The 20014-nt window shown below is 45.4% G+C and overlaps 1 protein-coding gene across 1 annotated transcript in view; it reads right to left on the reverse strand.

Moving 5' to 3' along the window:
* The window catches only part of RBM11 (RNA binding motif protein 11), a 196095-nt gene extending 177107 nt beyond the window's left edge, over positions 1-18988 (reverse strand). The window contains exon 1 of the mRNA XM_086933265.1: positions 18745-18988. Within this exon, the coding sequence (XP_086789391.1) occupies positions 18745-18852 (108 nt within the window). The 5' untranslated portion in view covers positions 18853-18988. The remainder of the gene's footprint in view (positions 1-18744) is intronic.
* Between the last annotated feature and the right edge of the window lie 1026 nt (positions 18989-20014).

A 20014-nucleotide genomic window follows, 5' to 3' on the forward strand; every position in this document is an offset into this window, starting at 1 on the left:
TATCCATCTCTGCTCCATCGACTGATGGGTTGGGTGAGGTTTGGATTTACTATCTGTATCCCACATGATGATATTCCGCCATAAGGGTGGGCTGATTGGAGTTTCTCAGCCTAGTGTTATTTCTTGTGGTTGCCATATGATCCCACTTTTTCTTTAGTTTCTAGTACAGCACACACATCTATTTGACCGGAAATCTCCTCTTTTGTTGTACCAAAAACTCACCTTAGTGCCTAGAAAACCCCAACCAGCTAGCATCAGTGTCACATTAGCTCTTCGTCCTATAGCAAAGCAACCAATGATTAGACAACCCAGAACATGCGCCCTAGGATAAACTCAGGAATGGTGAGAAGTGAATACACTCATTCGTTATACTCTCAAACCAGTCCACAACAGAAGTAAACAAGCATTTGCAATGCAATAGGTCTCGCATTAGGAAAGTTTGAGCTATTGGTCTTGTAGATGACAAATCTTTTATTTATGTGTTGGTTTTGAAAATAGCGAAATTAATGGCTTTGTCATTTACAATGCCAATACTTTTAACTTTTGCAAATGTGTCACCTATAGCATTTGTAATGCAACATGTTTTGTATTTACGTGACTTAGATGTATCGATATTACAAATAACAATGGCTTTTATTTTTTTTAAATACTGTGGAAGAGAGCAGCAGATCAGCACAGCAGAAGAGAACAGGAAGTTAAAGAAGGAGGTGGGTGGAAGAGAGCAGCAGATCAGCATGGGAGAAGAGAACAGGGAGTTGGAGAAGGGGGCGGGCGGGGTGAAAGAGAGCAGTGATCAGCACGGGAGAAAAGAACATGGAGTTAAAGAAGGAGGTGGGGTGGAAGAGAGCAGCAGATCAGCAGGAAGTTAAAGAAGGAGGCGAGTGGAAGAGAACAGCAGATCGGCACAGGAGAAGAGAACAGGGAGTTAGAGAGAGAGGCGGGTGGAAGAGAGCAGCAGATCAGCAGGAGAAGAACACAGGGATTTAAAGAAGGAGGCGGGTGGAAGAGAGCAGCAGATCAGCACAGGAGAAGAGAACAGGAAGTTAAAGAATGAGGCGGGTGGAAGAGAGCAGCAGATCAGCAGAAGAGAACAGGGAGTTTAAAAAGGAGGCGGTGGAAAAGAGCAGCAAATCAGCACAAGAGAAGATAACAGGGAGTTAAAGAAGGAGGCGGGTGGAAGAGAACAGCAGATCGGCACAGGAGAAGAGAACAGGGAGTTAGAGAAGGAGGCAGGGTGGAAGAGAGCAGCTGATCAGCACAAGAGAAGCGAATAGGGAGTTAGAGAAGGAGGTGGGTGGAAAAGAGGAACAGATCAGCACAGAAGAAGAGAACAGGGAGTTAGAGAAGGTGGTGGGGTGGAAGAGAGCGGCAGAACAGCACGGGAGAAGAGAACAGGGAGGTAGAGAAGGAGGTGGGGTGGAAGAACACAGCAGATCAGCACAAGAGAAGAGAACAGGTAGTTAAAGAAGGAGGTGGGTGGATGAGAGCAGCAGATCAGCACATGAGAAGAGAACAGGAAGTTAAAGAAGGAGGCGGGGTGGAAGAGAACAGCAGATCGGCACAGGAGAAGAGAACCGGGAGTCACAGAAGGAGGCGGTGGAAAAGAACCGCAGATCAGTACAGGAGAAGAGAACAGGGAGTTAAATAAGGAGGTGATGTGGAAGAGAGCAGCAGATCGGCACAGGAGAAGAGAACAGGGAGTTAAGGAAGGAAGTGGGAGCATATTAGCACAGGAGAAGAGAACAGGGAGTTAGAGAAGGAGGCGGGGTGAAAGAACAGCAGATCAGCACAGGAGAAAAGAAAAGGGAGTTAGAGAAGGAGGCGGATGAAAGATAGCAGAAAGATCATCACAGGAGAAGAGAACAGGGAGTTAGAGAATGTGGAGGTAAGGCGATAGACAGATAGAGTGAGGGAGGGCGATAGATACATAGAGTGAGTGAGGGCGTTAGAGTGAGTGAGGGTGGTCGAGTGGTAGAGTGAGGGCGGTTGAGCGGTAGAGTGAGGGCGGTTGAGCGGTAGAGTGAGGGCGGTAGAGTGAGGGCGGTAGAGTGAGGGCGGTAGAGTGAGGGCGGTAGAGTGAGGGCGGTAGAGTGAGGGCGGTAGAGTGAGGGCGGTAGAGTGAGGGCGGTAGAGCGAGGGCGGTAGAGCGAGGGCGGTAGAGCGAGGGCATTATAGTGGTAGAGTGAGGGTGGTAGAGTGAGGTCGGTATAGTGTGGCTGGTAGATGAAAAAACAGGAGGCTTTTAGTCAGAAAAAGGACACTGGGTGCACAACCTAAAGTGAATACACCGATAATGACTTGGCAAGTAAGGTGGTGCAACTGGGTGAGTGGAGAGCCCTAGAACCACTCAATGTTTGGTAGAAAACTACCAAATAACATGAATTACAAGTATACCCAATGCACTCAGGAGTAAAACAATGTTCAGTGACATTCAGACAAATAAGTGATGTACAAAGCGACAGAGAGATGTAGGAATCTCCAGTGGGAGAGTAGTCCGGTGGAGTCCTTTATTGAGTGAAACAGCCAGCCGACACGTGTTTCATCGCTATTGCGAATCCTCAGGGCTGAAAAACACAAATAGATGGCAATGGAGCATCTAATATGCGAACAGTAAACATAAAGATGCTATTATATTTATTACAAAAGATTCTCTCAGCTTCCACTTTGTGAGACATAAGTATATTAACAATGTTGTGGACATGTGCAGCCCAACACATTTGTGTCGATAGTGCTCCTATAACGTCATCTTAAGAGAGTGCTGGTGATCCAGTGAGTCTAAGAGAGGGTCTGTATTACCCTCGTTTTAGTGACAGTATCTATTTTGCCATTGTATATGACAAATCATATAGTCTCCCATGTTGCGGGTGCTCATTAACTGTGTCCGACTCACTCATACTGCGTGCAGGTTGTGATGACGCCATTTTATGTGACCGTTTGAGAAGGATTGCACATACCTATATGTGGCTGTGTTGCACCAGAAGGTCTATCAACAAATGACAGAATGAGAGGAAAAACCTACCAATGTAATGTCATATGTCAAAATCTACAGCAATAAGGAAAACATAGTCACATCAACCAAATAATATTGTGAAGCTCACCGCTCAGCTGGTGATACTGAGGGCGGTAGAGTGAGGGCGGTAGAGTGAGGGTGGTAGAGTGAGGGCGGTAGAGCGAGGGCGGTAGAGCGAGGGCATTAGAGTGGTAGAGTGAGGGTGGTAGAGTGAGGGCGGTATAGTGTGGCTGGTAGAGTGAGGGCGGTAGAGTGGTAAAGTGTGGGCGGTAGAGTGAGGGCATGAGGGCGGTAGAGTGGTAGAGTGAGGGCGGTAGAGTGGTAGAGTGAGGGCGGAAGAGTGAGTGTGGTAGAGTGAGGGCGGTAGAGTGAAGGCGTGAGGGCAGTAGAGAGGGCGTAGAGAGTCGGGGCATGACAGCAGTAGAGTGGTAGATTGAGGGCGGTAGAGTGAGGGTGTGAGGGTGGTGGAGAGGGTGGTAGAGTGAGGGCGTGAGGGAGGTAGAGTGAGGGCGGTAGATTGAGGGCGGTAGATTGAGGGCGGTAGATTGAGGGCGGTAGATTGAGGGCGGTAGAGTGGTGGCGTGAGGGTGGTAGAGTGAGGGAGGTAGAGTGAGGGAGGTAGAGTGAGGGAGGTAGAGTGAGGGAGGTAGAGTGAGGGCGGTAGAGTGAGGGCGGTAGAGTGAGGGCGGTAGAGTGGTAGAGTGAGGGCGGTAGAGTGAGGGCGGTAGAGTGAGGGCGGTAGAGTGAGGGCGGTAGAGTGGTAGAGTTAGGGCGGTAGAGAGAGGGCGGTAGAGTGGTAGAGCGAGGGCGGTAGAGAGGTAGAGTGAGGGTGGTAGAGTGGTAGAGTGAGGGCAGTAGAGTGGTAGAGTGAGGGCAGTAGAGTGGTAGAGTCAGGGCGGTAGATTCAAGGCGGTAGAGTGAGTGCAGTAGAGTGAGGGCGGTAGAGTGGTAGAGTGAGTGCGGTAGAGTGAAGGTGTGAGGGCAGTAGAGTGAGGGCAGTAGAGAAGTAGAGTGAGGGCAGAATAGTGAGGGTGTGAGGGCGGTAGAGTGGTAGAGCGAGGGCATGAGGGCAGTAGAGTGAGGGCGGTAGATTGAGGGCGTGAGGGCAGTAGAGCGGTAGAGTGAGGGTGGTAGAGTGAGGGTGGTAGAGTGAGGGCGGTAGAGCGGTAGAATGAGGGCAGTAGAGTGGTTAGAGACGTGGTGCGCAGGAGCAAGGGGGGGTGGCTTGCAGGAAGGGAGATTTGCATTAATTTGGTGGTCGTCATGCAGAGGCCTTTCATCCTTCTGGGGCTGGTTGGAGTGTAGTTCTGCGGGCGGTGGGACCCCACCCCCCATTTACACACACACACACATGGCGTGGGGTTAGGCGCTGTTGGGAAGGGGGGATTGCAGTGGAGGATGCGGGATGGCCAAGGGCAACGGATGCAGGGGTGCCGCATAGACAATTATCCTCGGCAATAAATAGAATAAAATAAATGAAGGCATGGAGGGAGCGTGGCCAGGGGGACCAGGTGTAGAGGGTATGCTGTTCCACGGGGTTCGTATGGCTCGGGAGGAGGCAGAAAGGGGATGGGTACAGGAGGGGCGTTGGTGGGGGGTGGCGTCCTGGGATGCAGAGTTTTAATGGAGGTGGAGGAATGGGGGGGCGGTGCGCGGGAGGGGGGGCTGCTTGCAGGAGAGACATTGCAGTAAGAGGGTGGTCGCTGCAGGGGCCTCTCATCCTTTCGAGGCCGTTTGGGTTGGGGTGCAGTTCGGCGGGCGATGGGAGGACAGGGCGGGAGTCGTGCACTGTCTGTTTCAGAGTGGGCCAAAAAATAAATAAAACCAGTGGCGGGGATCCCGATACAAAACATAAGCAACGCAAATGCATGCCAGATAAAGTAAACTGCGCATTTTGTCGGTTCTTTAGAGGGGAGGGAGTGAAAGGAAAAGAGAGGACGACTGAAGGGGGCGTTTTAAAACCAGAATGGATGCCCCACAGCCGTGAGCTTTGAGGTGCAAGCAGATGGGGCAACGATGCAGTGCTGTGATGTTTCAATGCACCCTGGCACCACGTGGTTGTAGATGGGGGTGCTGGTACAATTGGGGTGTTGGGGGGAAGGGGATGGTTTGTATTAGCCGTGCTGGGCGGCCGAGCAGCAGCGCTTATTGAGCTGGCCATTAGCCCTGTGTCGTGAATACTTACATGCTGTGTGTCTTCAGTCACAAGCTGCACGTACTTAGAAGTGCATGCGTGCCAGTGTGTCCCTACACCAGCCAGGGTTTACTGAGGTAGAAAGTAGAGGGGGATAAAAGCACGCTCGAGTGTGGCAGCAAAAGAGGGTGGGGGCACATTTCGGCAACTTTGGCCAAAGTACTCAAGGGGTGGTGGCTTGCAGGAAGGGAGATTTGCATGAATTGGGTGGTCGTCATGCAGGGGCCTTGCATCCTTCCGAGGCCCTTTGGGTTGGGGTGCAGTTAGGCGGGCGATGGGAGGACAGGGCGGGAGTCGTGCACGGTCTGTTCCAGAGTGGGACAATAAATAAATAAAACCAGTGGCGGGGATCCCGAGATAAAACATAAGCAACACAAATGATTGCCAGATAAAGTAAACTGTGCACCGTGTCGGTTCTTTAGAGGGGAGGGAGTGAAAGGAAAAGAGAGGACGAGTGAAGGGGGAGTTTTAAAACCAGAATGGATGCCCCACAGCCAGTGCCCGACCTCAGCAGGAGCACAGCGCGCGCCTCCTCAGAACACAACAAGAAACAATAATTATGTTGAGTTAAGGGAGCCAAGGGATACAAAATAAATAGGAGATTAAAAAAAAGCATTTGTTTTATTTAAGGTGCAAGCATAGCGTGTCCGTTTTGAAAGCAGGGGTTCCAGGGGGATGCTGTTGGGGGCAGCCTTGCAGATCACGCCAAGCTCTAGAATGCCTTACGCCTCGGTTGAATAATTAACTTCCTATCTATATCTGGGAAGGTAAACAGCAGCAACACAAGCCCTAGACGCTCGTCCAGGCTGCCCAGGCGGCCAACGGACAGCTAGAATTTAAAATGTTTACTGTTTATCTGGAGTTTACTACCGTCTGGACTATGAATTATTCTAAATCTCGTGGACTAATTGTGGATCGCATTGCCAAAAGAAGACGAATATTTGTTGTGGCTTTTGTATTCACGCGGCGGTCAGTGCATTTTTCAACCATTTATGAAAAAATAACTCTGTGTTTGAGTTGGATTTGAAAACTGTATATTCATTTAAAATCACACCGATAATTTGTGCGAGCTGTGTAAGCCGCGTTGGAGGTTTAATGTGCTCGGGATTCCTACGCTCCTGCTGGGTACTGCCATACATTCGAAGAACTCCTGACATGGCTGCATATGTGAGGTGAACTTCTGGTACGTGCGCGATGCTCACGCAACGAGGCAGATGCCAGGTAACAAAGTGAAATCACTTGAAACAACTTCTACTGGAGGTTTAATGTGCTCGGGATTCCTACGCTCCTGCTGGGTACTGCCATACATTCGAAGAACTCCTGACATGGCTGCATATGTGAGGTGAACTTCTGGTACGTGCGCGATGCTCACGCAACGAGGCAGATGCCAGGTAACAAAGTGAAATCACTTGAAACAACTTCTACTCCCCAAAAGACAAGCAAGCGGTGACCTGGAGGGGGGGGGGGGGGTGGAGTGCTCCGTCAGATCTTGCCCCCGAAGGAAATCACAGCCGCAGCCCTGCTCCGTGAAAACCGGAAGTCAGGCACTTTTGGCCGAGACGGGGGCGGGGCCTGCAATCCGGCAGGAAGTCCCGCCCGCCCGGTGAGTGCCCGACCAGCGCTGCAGAGGGGACACGGAACACGCCGAAAGAGCCAGGTGAGTGGGAGGGGAGGGGAGGGGGGGGGGTGTACGCGCGTGTGTCTGTGTGCGCTGGTGTGTGTGTGTGTGGGGCAGTCTCTGTGTGTGCGTGTAGGTGCGCTAGTGTGTGTGTAGGTGCGGCGGCGACGGGGGGGGGTGGGGGGGTGTGTGTCTGTGTATGCGTGTGGCTGTGTATGTGCGCATGCGTGAGTGCTATGTATGCGTGTGGCTGTGTATGTGCGCATGCGTGAGTGTGGGTGCGCGTGCACGCAGTGAAATCCAGCCGGAGAGAAGCGCGTGGCACTTTCTTGTCCTTCATTCCCCCGAGTCAGCTAGCTATAGTTCTCCACCTGGACGCATCCTTCGGATGCTAATTCCAGGCTCGCCCTAAAAAGAGACACGAGTATAGTTAAAATATTTATTTTAACAACGTGCTCCAAGGTGCAGTATCTTTGGTAACATAAGCAGACACATTATTAAAAATAATGTGAGCAGCATTGTTACAATTCCATGAAACACAAAAGGAAAAATCATATTACACTGATGGTGAAAACAGGTATAATAGCACCTAGTGAATCACCCTCCCCCCAGATAGGAACTATGGGGTATATGTAGGTAGGCGTTTGCGATTCGCAAACGGCGTTTTGGTATGTGGGTGGCACACAGTAAAATAAGGAATCGCAAAAATTGCGATTCCTTATTTTGCTCAAGCATTTAAGGAATCGCAATTTTGCGAATTCCGAAATGCTATGTAGGGGTGCATTTTAAATAGCGATTTGGGCTTACAGAATCTCAAAATACCACCTACTCCAAGTAGATGGTATTTTGCGAATTCCTGTAAAATAAAATGTTTTTAAAATTCAAAGTGCCATGTGGCACACAGACATGCCTTAGGGCATGTACAGGGACTTAGGGCATGTACGTGCGCCACATGTACTTACATGCGCATTCCAGGGGTGCAACAGGTGTCCTTTGGACACTCTGGCACCCTTGGAATTGCGATTCTCGAATTGTGATTTTCTATGAGAAAAATCGCAATTTGAGAATGTATCCGCATTCATTCCTATGGGCCTCTTTGCCCATAGGAATGAATGGAACATTCATTCCTTAATTGAGATTCACAATTTGCTAAATCGCAATTAAGGAATTTTAGCAATTCGCAAAGAAATTGTGATTTTTTACCTACATTCCATTTTGCAATTCTCAAATAGATATTCCTTAAAAATCGCTATTTGAGAATCGCAAAATGTAATTTACCTACATATGCCCCTATGTTTTATAAATTAAAGAAGGTCTCTTGAGCTTGCTTGGGGGACCCCATTACCTCTCAGCTCAGCAAGTGTGTATCACATCGGGATCAGCCAATGCTCTCTGCATTTCTGGAAACCGAAAATCTTCCTAGTGTGTAAAATCATGACTGCAGTGTGATAAAGGCGCCAGGATCTCGGCTGGCCTGCAGCTGCCATTTGTTGTGTCTAAGACCATTAGCCGATCAGTGCGAACAACAGTTTCTATGTTATGATAACCTTGACTGCTTCAGCACTCACTGTGCAGACTAAGGCCACAATGTAAGTCTAGGGATGTCGAAAACAAGCCTCTCTCATGTAAAGCATTTCACGCAGCCTAACTTACAACAACAATTATATGTAGTGTTGTGTGCAAAAGCGGCAGAAAGGTAAAATGGCATTTAAACTTCTAATAAGCTCATGCTAACATTACAGGGAACACAACTAGGTTCAGGCCTCACTACACCCTCCCTTGATTGGAGAACGCACAATAAAGGGGGCAAACATTATATAACACAGAGTTCAAGTTCGAATGAGACAGATCCAAGTTCAGTAAATTTGCCAAACATGTCAATTGGGAGTAGAAATCCAAAACAAAATTCATTAAAAAAAATTTGTAAAAACTCTCTTGGTGACTCTGACATATAAGAAAGTGGAGAGAAAGAATATATTGTTTGAAGCCACAAATCCAGTACGTGTCTATGAAGCAGAAAGAGTGCCGCTTCAGTCCAACAACGTGTATGCACAGTATGTCGCAACTGCCTCCAACAGGAAGTCGTTGTTACCATCCGTGAACATTTCAGCCATCCAATTTTTGAATGGAAAGGAACACACATGTTCTTCAACAGCCGGAGCCTCTACTCCCATCAGAGGACAACTCGGGTGGTCTGATAGATAACTGTGTGTTAAAAAGTCAAGGGCAGCAGTCCATATATCCCAATTGCCTAAGACCCCAAGTGCTGCCGCGAAGGCCATAATCAAGTCAAGTCAAGTCAAAGAATTTATATAGCGCACTACATACCCAGAGGGTCTCAAGGCGCTTAGGGAGGGAAGGAGGATTACTTGTCAAATAACCACGTTTTGAGTTGTTTTCTGAATGCTAGGTGGTTCTGGGTAAGGCGAAGGTAAGTGGGGAGTGAGTTCCATGTTTTAGCTGCTAGGTATGAGAAGGATCTACCTCCCATGGTGGTCTTGTTGATGCGAGGTACAGTGGCGAGGGCATGGTTGGAAGAGCGTAGTTGGCGGGAGGGGGTGTAGAAGGACAGTCGTGAGTTGAGGCATTCTGGTCCGATATCGTAGAGAGATTTGTGTGCGTGGGTTAGAAGTCGGAAAGTGATCCTATTATTGACGGGCAGCCAGTGGAGGTTTTTCAGGTGATTAGAGATGTGTTCGTTACGCGGGATGTCTAATATGATCCTGGCTGAGGCATTTTGGATTCGTTGGAGTTACAACTCCAGCACAGTCTAGTTCATGAGCAACTAAGGGGCTCATTAGTAAATCATAATCCGGGTTAGGAGACACAGTATTGCATAGACACAAATCCAGGGCTCACTCAAAATTGCAATCCAGGCAGTGGTAAACTGGCTGTACACATGTAAAGTAAAAAAAAAAAGGAAGGATAAACCGTACGCCACACTCAAAGTAGCCAGAGGTAGCTATCCATAGTATTCAAGCATCCGGTTACAAAGCTGCAGCAGCCGGAGCTGGTTGTCGAGTGGCACAGGATTTGCAACCATTTTTCAGCAAGAAAACCAACAGTAGCACGCTGGCTCCCGAAGCGAGAACTAACGGGAAACCACTAAACAGGCTGGAAAGAACAGAATGAAAAAGATTCCAGCATCACACCAAATATAGTTTGGAACAAAGTTACAAGGCCATAACTTACTACTTTAAAAAAGTGAGCCAAGCATGTAGTGGATGAGGCATTAAAGATTGTGTGAATCAAAGCACCAAAATGCAGGGGCAGGTCCATATTTAATAAGGCATGCACCTCAGTTTGTATGTTAGCGACGTGAAGGACAAATGTTTAACGTGCAGAAGTAAGGGCAACTTCTTTTTGGGACAATAGAGCCCTTATTCGACTCATCTTGTTGAACTCTGCTTTCAAGGTCGGAATAGAAGGTCAGATGGATACATCGGGCCTCCCATGTGGAGGAGGACACAGGCATTCTTACAGCAAACAACACGTTGGGAAACTGTAACGATGTAAGGAATTCCCGCAAGCATTCCACAGCAATCTTCATTATTTAATAACAAATAACTACCGTTTGCTAACAATGTGAAAGTAGGTATGATAGCCGGACCAGGCATGCCTTTTAAAATACAAGCCAAATTTGGCGCATTCAGGTTGCACGAACCGTGCAATTGTATATTTCTACAGACTAATGAGTGATCGGGTGTAGATGTGCAATCTTTCCCTCTCAAATAAACTTCTTTACCCTCCCTCACACATCTATATGTAAACGGAAGATTCCAAACTTCATGGAGAAATGCACTACCTAGGGGTTCAAATCTGCCTATGGCATAATGTCTCATGCAGGCTTCACATTTAAACAGAGGGAAAGGGAGAGTTATTAACCCATTTGTAATCCAAACAGCAGAATTTGATTCGATCACAGAAAATGGTAATGGTTCCAACTTTTCAATATGCAACAGAGAAAATGTGGCATATTTCATTGACATAAATTGTTGTTTAACAGTCAAATTAAAAGGCATAAATAACGAGGTCGTGTTCATGTAATCCCAAGGCACTATTCCAGATTTTAACGCTTGTAAAGTCCATGCAAACTGCATAACAGAACGCAATTGATTTTGGCCATGGTACAAAACTGCGACATCTTCTTGCACAATATCAACAACAGAAGAAACAATATTATCTAATGTGTAAATTCGGGATGAAAGTCTGTTAATGCTATGGTCTACGACTGCAAGCACTTTTCTAAATTAGCTTTATCAATAGCTCTCAGTCTAGAAGCAGCTTCAATTTGTGATAGTTTCCAGACCTCATAGCATAAATCCACCTTTTGGACCTGCCCTGTGCAGGACCTTTCACAAAGTCATTCAGGTCAACAGTGTCAGATAATTGGACAAATGCAATTTCGCTGATGCTAAGGTGGAGTGCTGGAGCCAGCTCTGGCATAGCTTGCCTAGAGAATTGATAGTGACAGTATGGTCACTCAGAAAACGGGGATCTATTCTAACCACAATATAACTAGGGGTCAAACCTAGAAAACGATGCTGGCAGGAGTCTGCACTTTTTTGTCACAGCAGCCAGCCTTCGGGATTCAGACCAGTAATATTAAAGGACGAGTTTTGCAACAGGGCCTGTAAATCACTAAGGGAACTACTAGTGTAATTATTCCAATGGGGGTATTCACCCAAATCAGGAAAAAAGGGAGCCTTTAACTTTTTTAGACGTAGCCAATCCAAAGCATGTGGTTTGTGAAATAGTAGCGTTCAGAAACAACATATGGTTCGGGATGGGACATGCACGATGCAAAGCCTCAGTGACTTGCACTTGCCAATTTTTAGAACCAAAAGCAGATTTAAGATCAATTGTATCTTTCCACAATTCATAGCCCCCAACAGCCAATTGGTCAATAAAGGACTTTGAATAAAGCAATTTCGTGTGGGTAAGTCTAACTTTGGAAGAGGACTTCTCAGTCAATTTAAAATAAAATGCCTCAGGGTTTGTTTGATCAAAATCAGTGAAATAGGAAAAACATTTCAAAAGTGTTTTGGAGCTGCCTTCAACAGGAGCAGGACAGTGTTCCCATTGAGTGTAATTACCCACGTTTCTAAATGTGTTAGCCTTATGTAGAAAGAGATTTCCATAGTGCTGATAACAATATAAATCGGAATAATTAGCAGAATCTAGGTACAAATCTTCAGCATCAAAGGCAGCATAATATTTCAAATCAGAAAATAGAGCCTCTACGGCTTGGACGTCCCAATCATCAGAGCAAATGTTCTGCTTAACCACATCCCCCATAGATACACAAAGTACATTAGGGACATTAATAACCTCTGTGGGTCCATGTATGTGGAATTTTACAGCATCCAATACAATCCCATCTATGACCTGCCAAGCAGTGATGTTAACAAATGTCTGGTCTCTTTTCATTCTGTGTGATGAGGAGTGGGGTGCCAAAGTTCCATCAATCATTCTAATTGAAGATCTTTCTTTAACATAGTGTCCATTCAAAAAAATACACCACAAATCCAATGAACATGAATAAAAAAATTGAAAAAAGCACCAGCCAAATGTAAATCCAGAGAGGAATTAAAAAATGTTTCTTAAACCATACAGCAAAAATCGAAACTTTAGATTTTGATGTGGTAGAGGTACTGTCAAATGAAAACTGTGATCGTTTAGCGACACAGGTCTTTAAATCAGGCATGGACAAATCAGCAGGATAAGTGTATTCAGTCTCACGGACTGGACTATCAGCTGGAGGATTCAATAAAGGATCTGCAACTGTAGGAATCTCAATGGCAATATCAGGTCCGGCCACAGGTGTTGGAGCCAAAAGTTTCGCAGCATAGCTGGACAAACGACCGCAGGTGACATACCAAGAAGAATCGGCCACTCTGTGTAGTTTGACATTGTCAATTGAGATGTACCAGTTTTCCTTCCGCCCAGGAAGTGGAGGTAAACTGACTGTTCTTGTACCCTCCACGCCAAGCACAGCAACTGGAGAACAATATGAGGGACCGAATTCTTTCTTGTTCTCAATCTTCTCCTGCACCAGTTCACCAACGTGGGGTAGCCAGCCAACTACCGGAATCTGCAATGCAGCTGTTCCCTTGGATGCATCAGATTTGTCGCCAATCCCTTGAGGAAGGCACAGTGCCGAAAGCATGGAAACATTTTTATATCAAAAGAACATTGGTTCCAGTGGAACAATTGACAGTATATTCGATACTTACTGAACAATGTCTGATAATAGTATGAAGGTTCGAGGGTGCAAGAAGGAAAAACAAAAACTCATAACACCGATTTCAAAAACCATCAGTTGTTATTCTTACACAATTTCAAAGAATATATAGTTAACCTTATATTATAATTTACATTAATGTGAAAGCTTTTTGAAAAAGTAGTCCCAGGTGTAAAGTGTGAACCGAAAGAGTGGTGAAAGCACACTAAAAGTGACAGCAAGTGACAATTAAGTACATGGTTTCAACAGAGGTGTATTTACAAGGAAATGGGAGAACGACCATACAAACAATATTCAATAATATATACAATGGCTATTCAATTCATAGGCATTGTTTAAAAGGTTCATTCCCAATGAGCGTCGACGGCGTTTCGACCCTTTACAGGATGGAGGGTTTCGTCAGGACAGGGACGGTGTGGGACATCTTAGAGCATTCAATCATGGGCTCGTGGTGGAGTGGGTGCCAACCATACGTGAGAGGAAAAGATTAAGCGTACTCACAGTGGACCCAGCCGGGTACTCACTGTAAGAATGTACACAGTGGAGTATATCGTGCGTGGCTACAAGTATGTCCAATAATTTAACAGGATCGTGCCACTTGGTGCTTCAATGAGCAGAGAACCAGCATTGGCCAGGAAAATGCCTGCGAGTTAAACGCGGTCTGCTTCTATCCGCAATAAAGAAAAAGCTTGATAAACTTTCAAAATAAGCACTTAGCCCCACAATCAGCTATCCTTGGTGTAATGTGGTGTTTCACAGCTAATGTATAAATGTAATTGTTAAACTAAGCGTTGGCGATTAAATCATCTGTCCCTCTATTCTAGGCCAAGTCATAGGTACATTAAATTTTGTTTGTAATTTCAGGTACCCTGCACACACATGTGGAAGAGAGAATAAAACTCTTTCTCATCTGGTCCTGAGGAAGGTTGTCTTAACCCACGGAAACGCGCGTAGACCTGGCGTGGACAAGACACAAATTACATCTGTGTCACCTCAACCTTAGAATCAGTTTTTTTGTTGGGATTGGAATAAATGTGAAGAATGTATGAATGTGTAAGTGTGTTTGTTGGTTGATGTGTGATAGGAAGGGTGTATTGTTTTGTATTATATAAATGATTGAAACTTTAGTAACACTGTTAAGATCATGGTATTTTGCACTAAAATTTTAAATGAACTGAATTGTAATTGATATTTATGAACTTGATGTATACACAAGAAATGATTTCAAAAAGAAAAAATATATATATATCTTTTGATACACTATAGAAAATGAAAATAAATAAACTATATAAAATGAAAGTATTGATGTTGCCTTACCTATGTCATTAAGAAGGTTAACAGATTAATTCGATGAACTTTGTCATGTAAGGAAGAATTGACCACGGGGGAATCTCTGTACGTTTATATTGATGTTTTTCTCTCTTTTCCCTGGTCATTAACTTAAATATAGAGAGGGTCCCATTATTTATGCGATTGCATCTAAGGTAGAGCCCTTGTTGTTTAGATTTGTTTTTACTCTCACACTGATGAACCTGGATATACCACATTGCCTGGATTGATTTAGCCCAGCCGGTTTAGATTTATCACCGGCTGAGCGACTACCCAGACCAAATTTGTGTGTGTACAGCCCTGAAGAAGTTGCTGAGTAATTCTCCTTGACGCGACGAAACACGTGTCGGCTGGCTTGTTCGCTGTATATAGAGTCTGGCAAAGAAATAAAACACTGACCCATCTATTAATATCTGTTCAAGATTGCTCCTTCCATCTGGAGAATACGCTGTGTTTTATGTACACCAGTGTCTACATTGATGTGATTGTCTTTTTTGTGTGCCTAGGCGCTTGGTCTTTGTTTGTTTTGTGTAGGTTTAGCCTGCACTAAATCAAGGGGTTATAGGGCTTATCACCTTGCCTAGCAGCACAATACACACCACCCTTTTCAGAAGTACACCACATTACGTATATAAGCTGAGCGCCTGGAATAATCCCTGATCTAAAAACCCTCCCTTCAAGTTTATCTGCCACAGTGCAAGTGCTCCCGGTTGTAAATTGATGTATTAATCAGTGGTTCCATGTTTGGCTATTTGGTTTACTTGTCAGAGCACTTGTACAGTGCACCGAGTGTGCCCAGGGCATGTAAATACAAAGGCTGCTAATGGGCCTGCAGTACTGGTTGTGCCACCCACAGAAGCAGCCTTGAAAAATGTGTCCAAGGTCTGCCATTGCAAAGCCTGCGTGAAGTCTGGTACTGTCATGCTGATGGGGCAAGTGCACCCACTTACCGATCCCTAAGCCTTCCCTTTTCTTTATATCAGTCACCCCTATGGTAAACCCAAGGGCATGATGCATTGTAAGTATAAGGTAGGACAAGCCCTGATGTGTGTGGCATGTCCTAATAGTGAATTACAGCCATTTTCGTTTTTCACTATTGCAAGGCTACCTGTTCTCCATAGGCCAGAAAGGGCTGTTAGATTATTACATGTTTATAATCCTAACTGTCTCAGAGAACATGGTAGAAATTCGAGTTTAGTATGCCTGAACTCAGAATGATAAAATACATCTTTTAGTGAAGTTGGTTTTAACATTCTGTGTTTGCAAATACCACTTTTAGAAAGTAGGTATTTGATTGCCTAACCTTTCAAGCCTGCCTCTGCTAGTTTGTGTATTCCTTTGTCGTGTTTTGTGAGTAACAGGGCTGGGGGATTCCAAGAGACAGGATGAGTCATCCCAGTGGTGAATAGAGAGATCTGCATCTAGATGGGAGGGAGGAGTTGCACCTGGACCTTGAATAGGGCTGTGCCTGCCTTCCACAATGCTGGCTCCACCCCCTGGGGAGTGGCTGATGTCTCTGCCCTGCACTGAAAGAAGAGAAGGAGCCCTGTAAACAAAGTGCTCCAGGACTGTACTTGCCTTCCACAATGCTGGCTCCACCTCCTGTGGGCGTCTGATGTGCCTGCCCTGCACTGTGAAAGGAAAGGAAAAGTCTGGTGAACAGAGTGCTTCAGAACTGGTTTGGACTGGGCAAAGGCCCCTCTCCCCTCAGAGAACAAAGGATTTTGGGTTATAAGTATTGGGACCCTGATTCCATGAAATTCGATAACTTTGGACTACAAGAAGAAACCTTTGCTGAGGAGAGGAACCTGAAGAAACTGAGGAGAGAATATCCCTGAGCTGAAGTGCTGCTTGGAGGATTGACCTGCAGTGGTTGCCAGACTGCCAAAGAAAGGAGAAAGAACTGTGTGTGCTTTACTTTCAACTTGTGAAGGATCTCCAAGGGTTTGGAAAACAGCTTGCCTCCTCCTGAAGTCTCAGGGACAACAGACTTCACAAACCAGCTTCCTAAAAGTCTTCCTGAAGTGCCTGCAGCTGTGCTGGACTTTGTGGGGGATTTGCGTGTTGCAAGGAGCTGGAAGCGCGACTCAAGTTCGAGAAGCGTGTCCCAGAACCGCCGCTGCACAACACGAAGCGCCCGGCATCACTGGAGAAGAGAATCGACGTCGCCGCAGACGCATCACCAGGAAGCATGTCACAAGAGAGAAGGACCGACGTTGCCGCACACGCCGCCGCATCTCTGAGAAGCGTGTCGCAGGGCCTGTCGCGGCCCGCATCGTTGTGGAAGCAACTCGCATCGCCAGTAGAGAGGATCGACGTCGCCACAGACGCCGCTGCATCGCTGAGAAGCTTGTCGCAGGGCCAGTCACGGCTCGCATCTTGTAAAGTATCTCGCATCGCCGGAGAAGAGGACCAACGTTGCCGCAGACGTCGCATCCCCCAGGAAGCATGTCACATCAAGGAAAGAGAGTCATCTTTATTTCTTTGCACACGAACTTCACTGCATTTCCATCGCTGCAACATTGCTTGTTGTGGAAGCGCAACGCATCGTACAGTACATTGACGCAAAGTGTTGCATCTTAAGAACTGAACTGAACTAAGCTAAATCTACCATCTTAAAGTAACAGTATTGTGTATTTTTGTCGTTTATGGTCTTGTGGTAACTCTATATAAATTATACTTATTTTTTTATACAAAACCTGTGTGGTGTCCATTTGTAGTATTGTAACTTGGTTACTGTATGTGGTCACAAATGCTTAACACACTGCCTCTGAGATAAGCCTGTCTGCTCCTGCCAAGCTACCAAGGGGGTGAGCAGGGGTTATTTTAGGAGCGTAATCACCTTATCCTGACTACAGGCAAGGGTCCTTATTTGTCACAAGTACCTACCTGTGCCAACTAGAGACCCCCAAATCCAACAGTAGCCTTTGCTATAATTACAGAGAAGCAAAAATCACACCAATGCGAGACACCAATTAGCGCCATGAAAGGGTAAAAATACTCACTCAAGGAACCAGTAAGTACTCCCACGCTATGTTATTAAATACTACTGGTCCACCTGTAGTGCCATTACCTGGAAACCAAAACTGCAACTGGCCCCATGTCAACTTAACTGTTTACATGCTGACTTGGATAGAATCCCTGTCCATTTCAGATTGTGAATATGTGTGCTACTTCAACAGTATTTACTGGATTATAAACCACCAGAGCTTAAACCCACTGTGTTCTTTAGCTTTCAATAGAGAGCCTCTTAGAGTCTACGGCAGAGGGAGACCCACTCTAACCAATTTGAAAGATTTTAGTTTTCAGTATGCACCTCTGCCCGGTTAAGTGACTAGTAACCCTGACATTTCACATAGGCAACCAAACCCATCTCCCATAGCATGACATTGACCATAGGGCAGGGGTCTCCAAAGCGGTCCTGGAGGGCCGGATCCATGCAAGATTTTTTGGATATCCCCATTGAGATACATGCAGTAATTTTAAAAATCTGGCATGGATCTGGCCCTCCAGGACCGGTTTGGAGGCCCCTGCCATAGGGTCTCATGTTACCACGTAAGAGTTACATCACCTCATGCAGTAATTCGCAACTGCTTGACTAACTACACTAAAGGCCTTCACTATATTCCACGGCTGGATTTACCACTAAACAAAAATAGCCCGTGCTTAGAGCATCAAGCGAAAGGGGGGCACCACAGACATTTTCCACTGCCGTATTTACCATGGGTCATATTGTGCAAAACTGCAAAATGTGCAGCTGAACCTAACTATAAGCGGAACAAAAATAAACATTATTTTCCATCTTAATGTAAGTTTTGTTTCATTTAGAAAAATAAAAATTGTATTTTACGGTTTACTATGAGTTATAATTTGAATGAGATCTATATGAACACACCAAAATATTTTTTGAGCTTAGGGCCGCTAAAGGTCTTAGTCCTGCTGTATACAATACAATTACTCGGTTGTCCCATTGGAAGATAAGCGTGACACCAAAGTCAAAAACGTTTCCACTAATAATTTGCACACAACTTCCATTGATGCATGATATTAAAACCAGCACAATATTAAAACCAGCACAGGAGCAACCTAAAATATTTCGCTTTTGTTCAAAGTTGGGGGGGGAGAGAGGGGGTTGAAAAGGATATGTAATGGGTAACATATGACCGGCCACAGACCTCAAGTTTCCTTTCCTATTGCATGTTGGTATATGTAGTACTAAAAGAGCTCTGCGGGTAAAAGACAACACGAACGTAGGGAAAGATAAGGTAAAGCTACTCGTGCACAGCATGAAAATACTTAAGAATTCTACTACCCGCGACCCTTTTTAACCCTTCAAAATACTACTGAACCTGCAGGAAGAGCTCGAACAGCGTTTCCTCCTTTACTTTGCAGTCTAAGTTGCCCACATATATGGTCCTGTCTGCTTCTTCCTGTTGGCTGTTCATAGTGAAACACATCCCTGGGCACCTTCGCGCATCTCAAGCTGTCACCCAGCTGTGCAACAACTTTCGCGGTGATCACTGCAGGGAAAAGTAACCAGGCCCTAGCCACGGGTTATCACCGAGTGTGGTTGCCACGACACAGCCATAAAGGAAGGACTCGGAATAGAACTGGACGCGACAAGATGCTGTTGAAAGCGACGAAGGACAAGCAGCTCAAGAATCCCGAGAGAGAAAAGGATACAGAGTTTCAATAAAGTGGTAACATTGTGAAAGATGAAGAGTAAATAAAACATTCCCGCAGACAGTGCTATTGGAATACGAGCTGTGTGATTTACAGCATTTCATTGAGAAAGCTCTACCTATAAAAACGAGTGTTAAGCTTACTGTTTATGTTAACGCATGAAACTTCTGTATTTAAACGAAAGGCTTAAAGTGTATGTTTTTAGCAACTGATGTGATCGATACAGTTTTAAATGCACAAAAACCATTTTGCTTCATTTCCACAAAGATCAATGCCCAACAACTATCGAGAGCTGCGTCCTCATACTGATAGAGCGCGCGGGTCACCCGACTAATTTTATTACCAAATATGCACTTGGGCCCAAAATATATTTATTACACTTTTATTTAATCGGGTAACCTACACTCTACTACCAGTAACCCTATTCCTTTCTATTTATTTCTAATGTACCTGACTTACCAATCCTCGTCACAGGTACCTAAGACCACAATGGATCAAGGAGCTAGCTGTAAAATAAGTAGACAACACAATACAAAATACAATTGAAAATATTTGCACTCTTTATAATAACCACAGACTCAAGAAGTTTTGAAAACCTTTATCTAATCATTATCATCATCATATGTCATGAGCAATAAGTTCACACAGATAAGACTGTCTATAACTAGAATTAGAAATAGCGTATAGCTATGGATAAGGCAGAGAATACCAATCATTTAGAAATCGAAAAATGAAGGGAAGGAGAAAATAGGGAACATGCTATTTTGGATCAACAGACTTTCACAACTCTACTAAAGGCGGGTAAAGAAAGGGAACATGCTAATGAAAGTAGACTTTCGAAATTCCCTAACGGTTCAGAGGAAATGAAACTTATGCAATTTGATTTATCCAGATGTGCTTATTCTCTATAGGGGGGTAAGAATGGAACACAAACTA

Source organism: Lissotriton vulgaris, chromosome 8 (genome assembly GCF_964263255.1).
Source record: "Lissotriton vulgaris chromosome 8, aLisVul1.2, whole genome shotgun sequence".
Classification (NCBI taxonomy): domain Eukaryota; kingdom Metazoa; phylum Chordata; class Amphibia; order Caudata; family Salamandridae; genus Lissotriton; species Lissotriton vulgaris.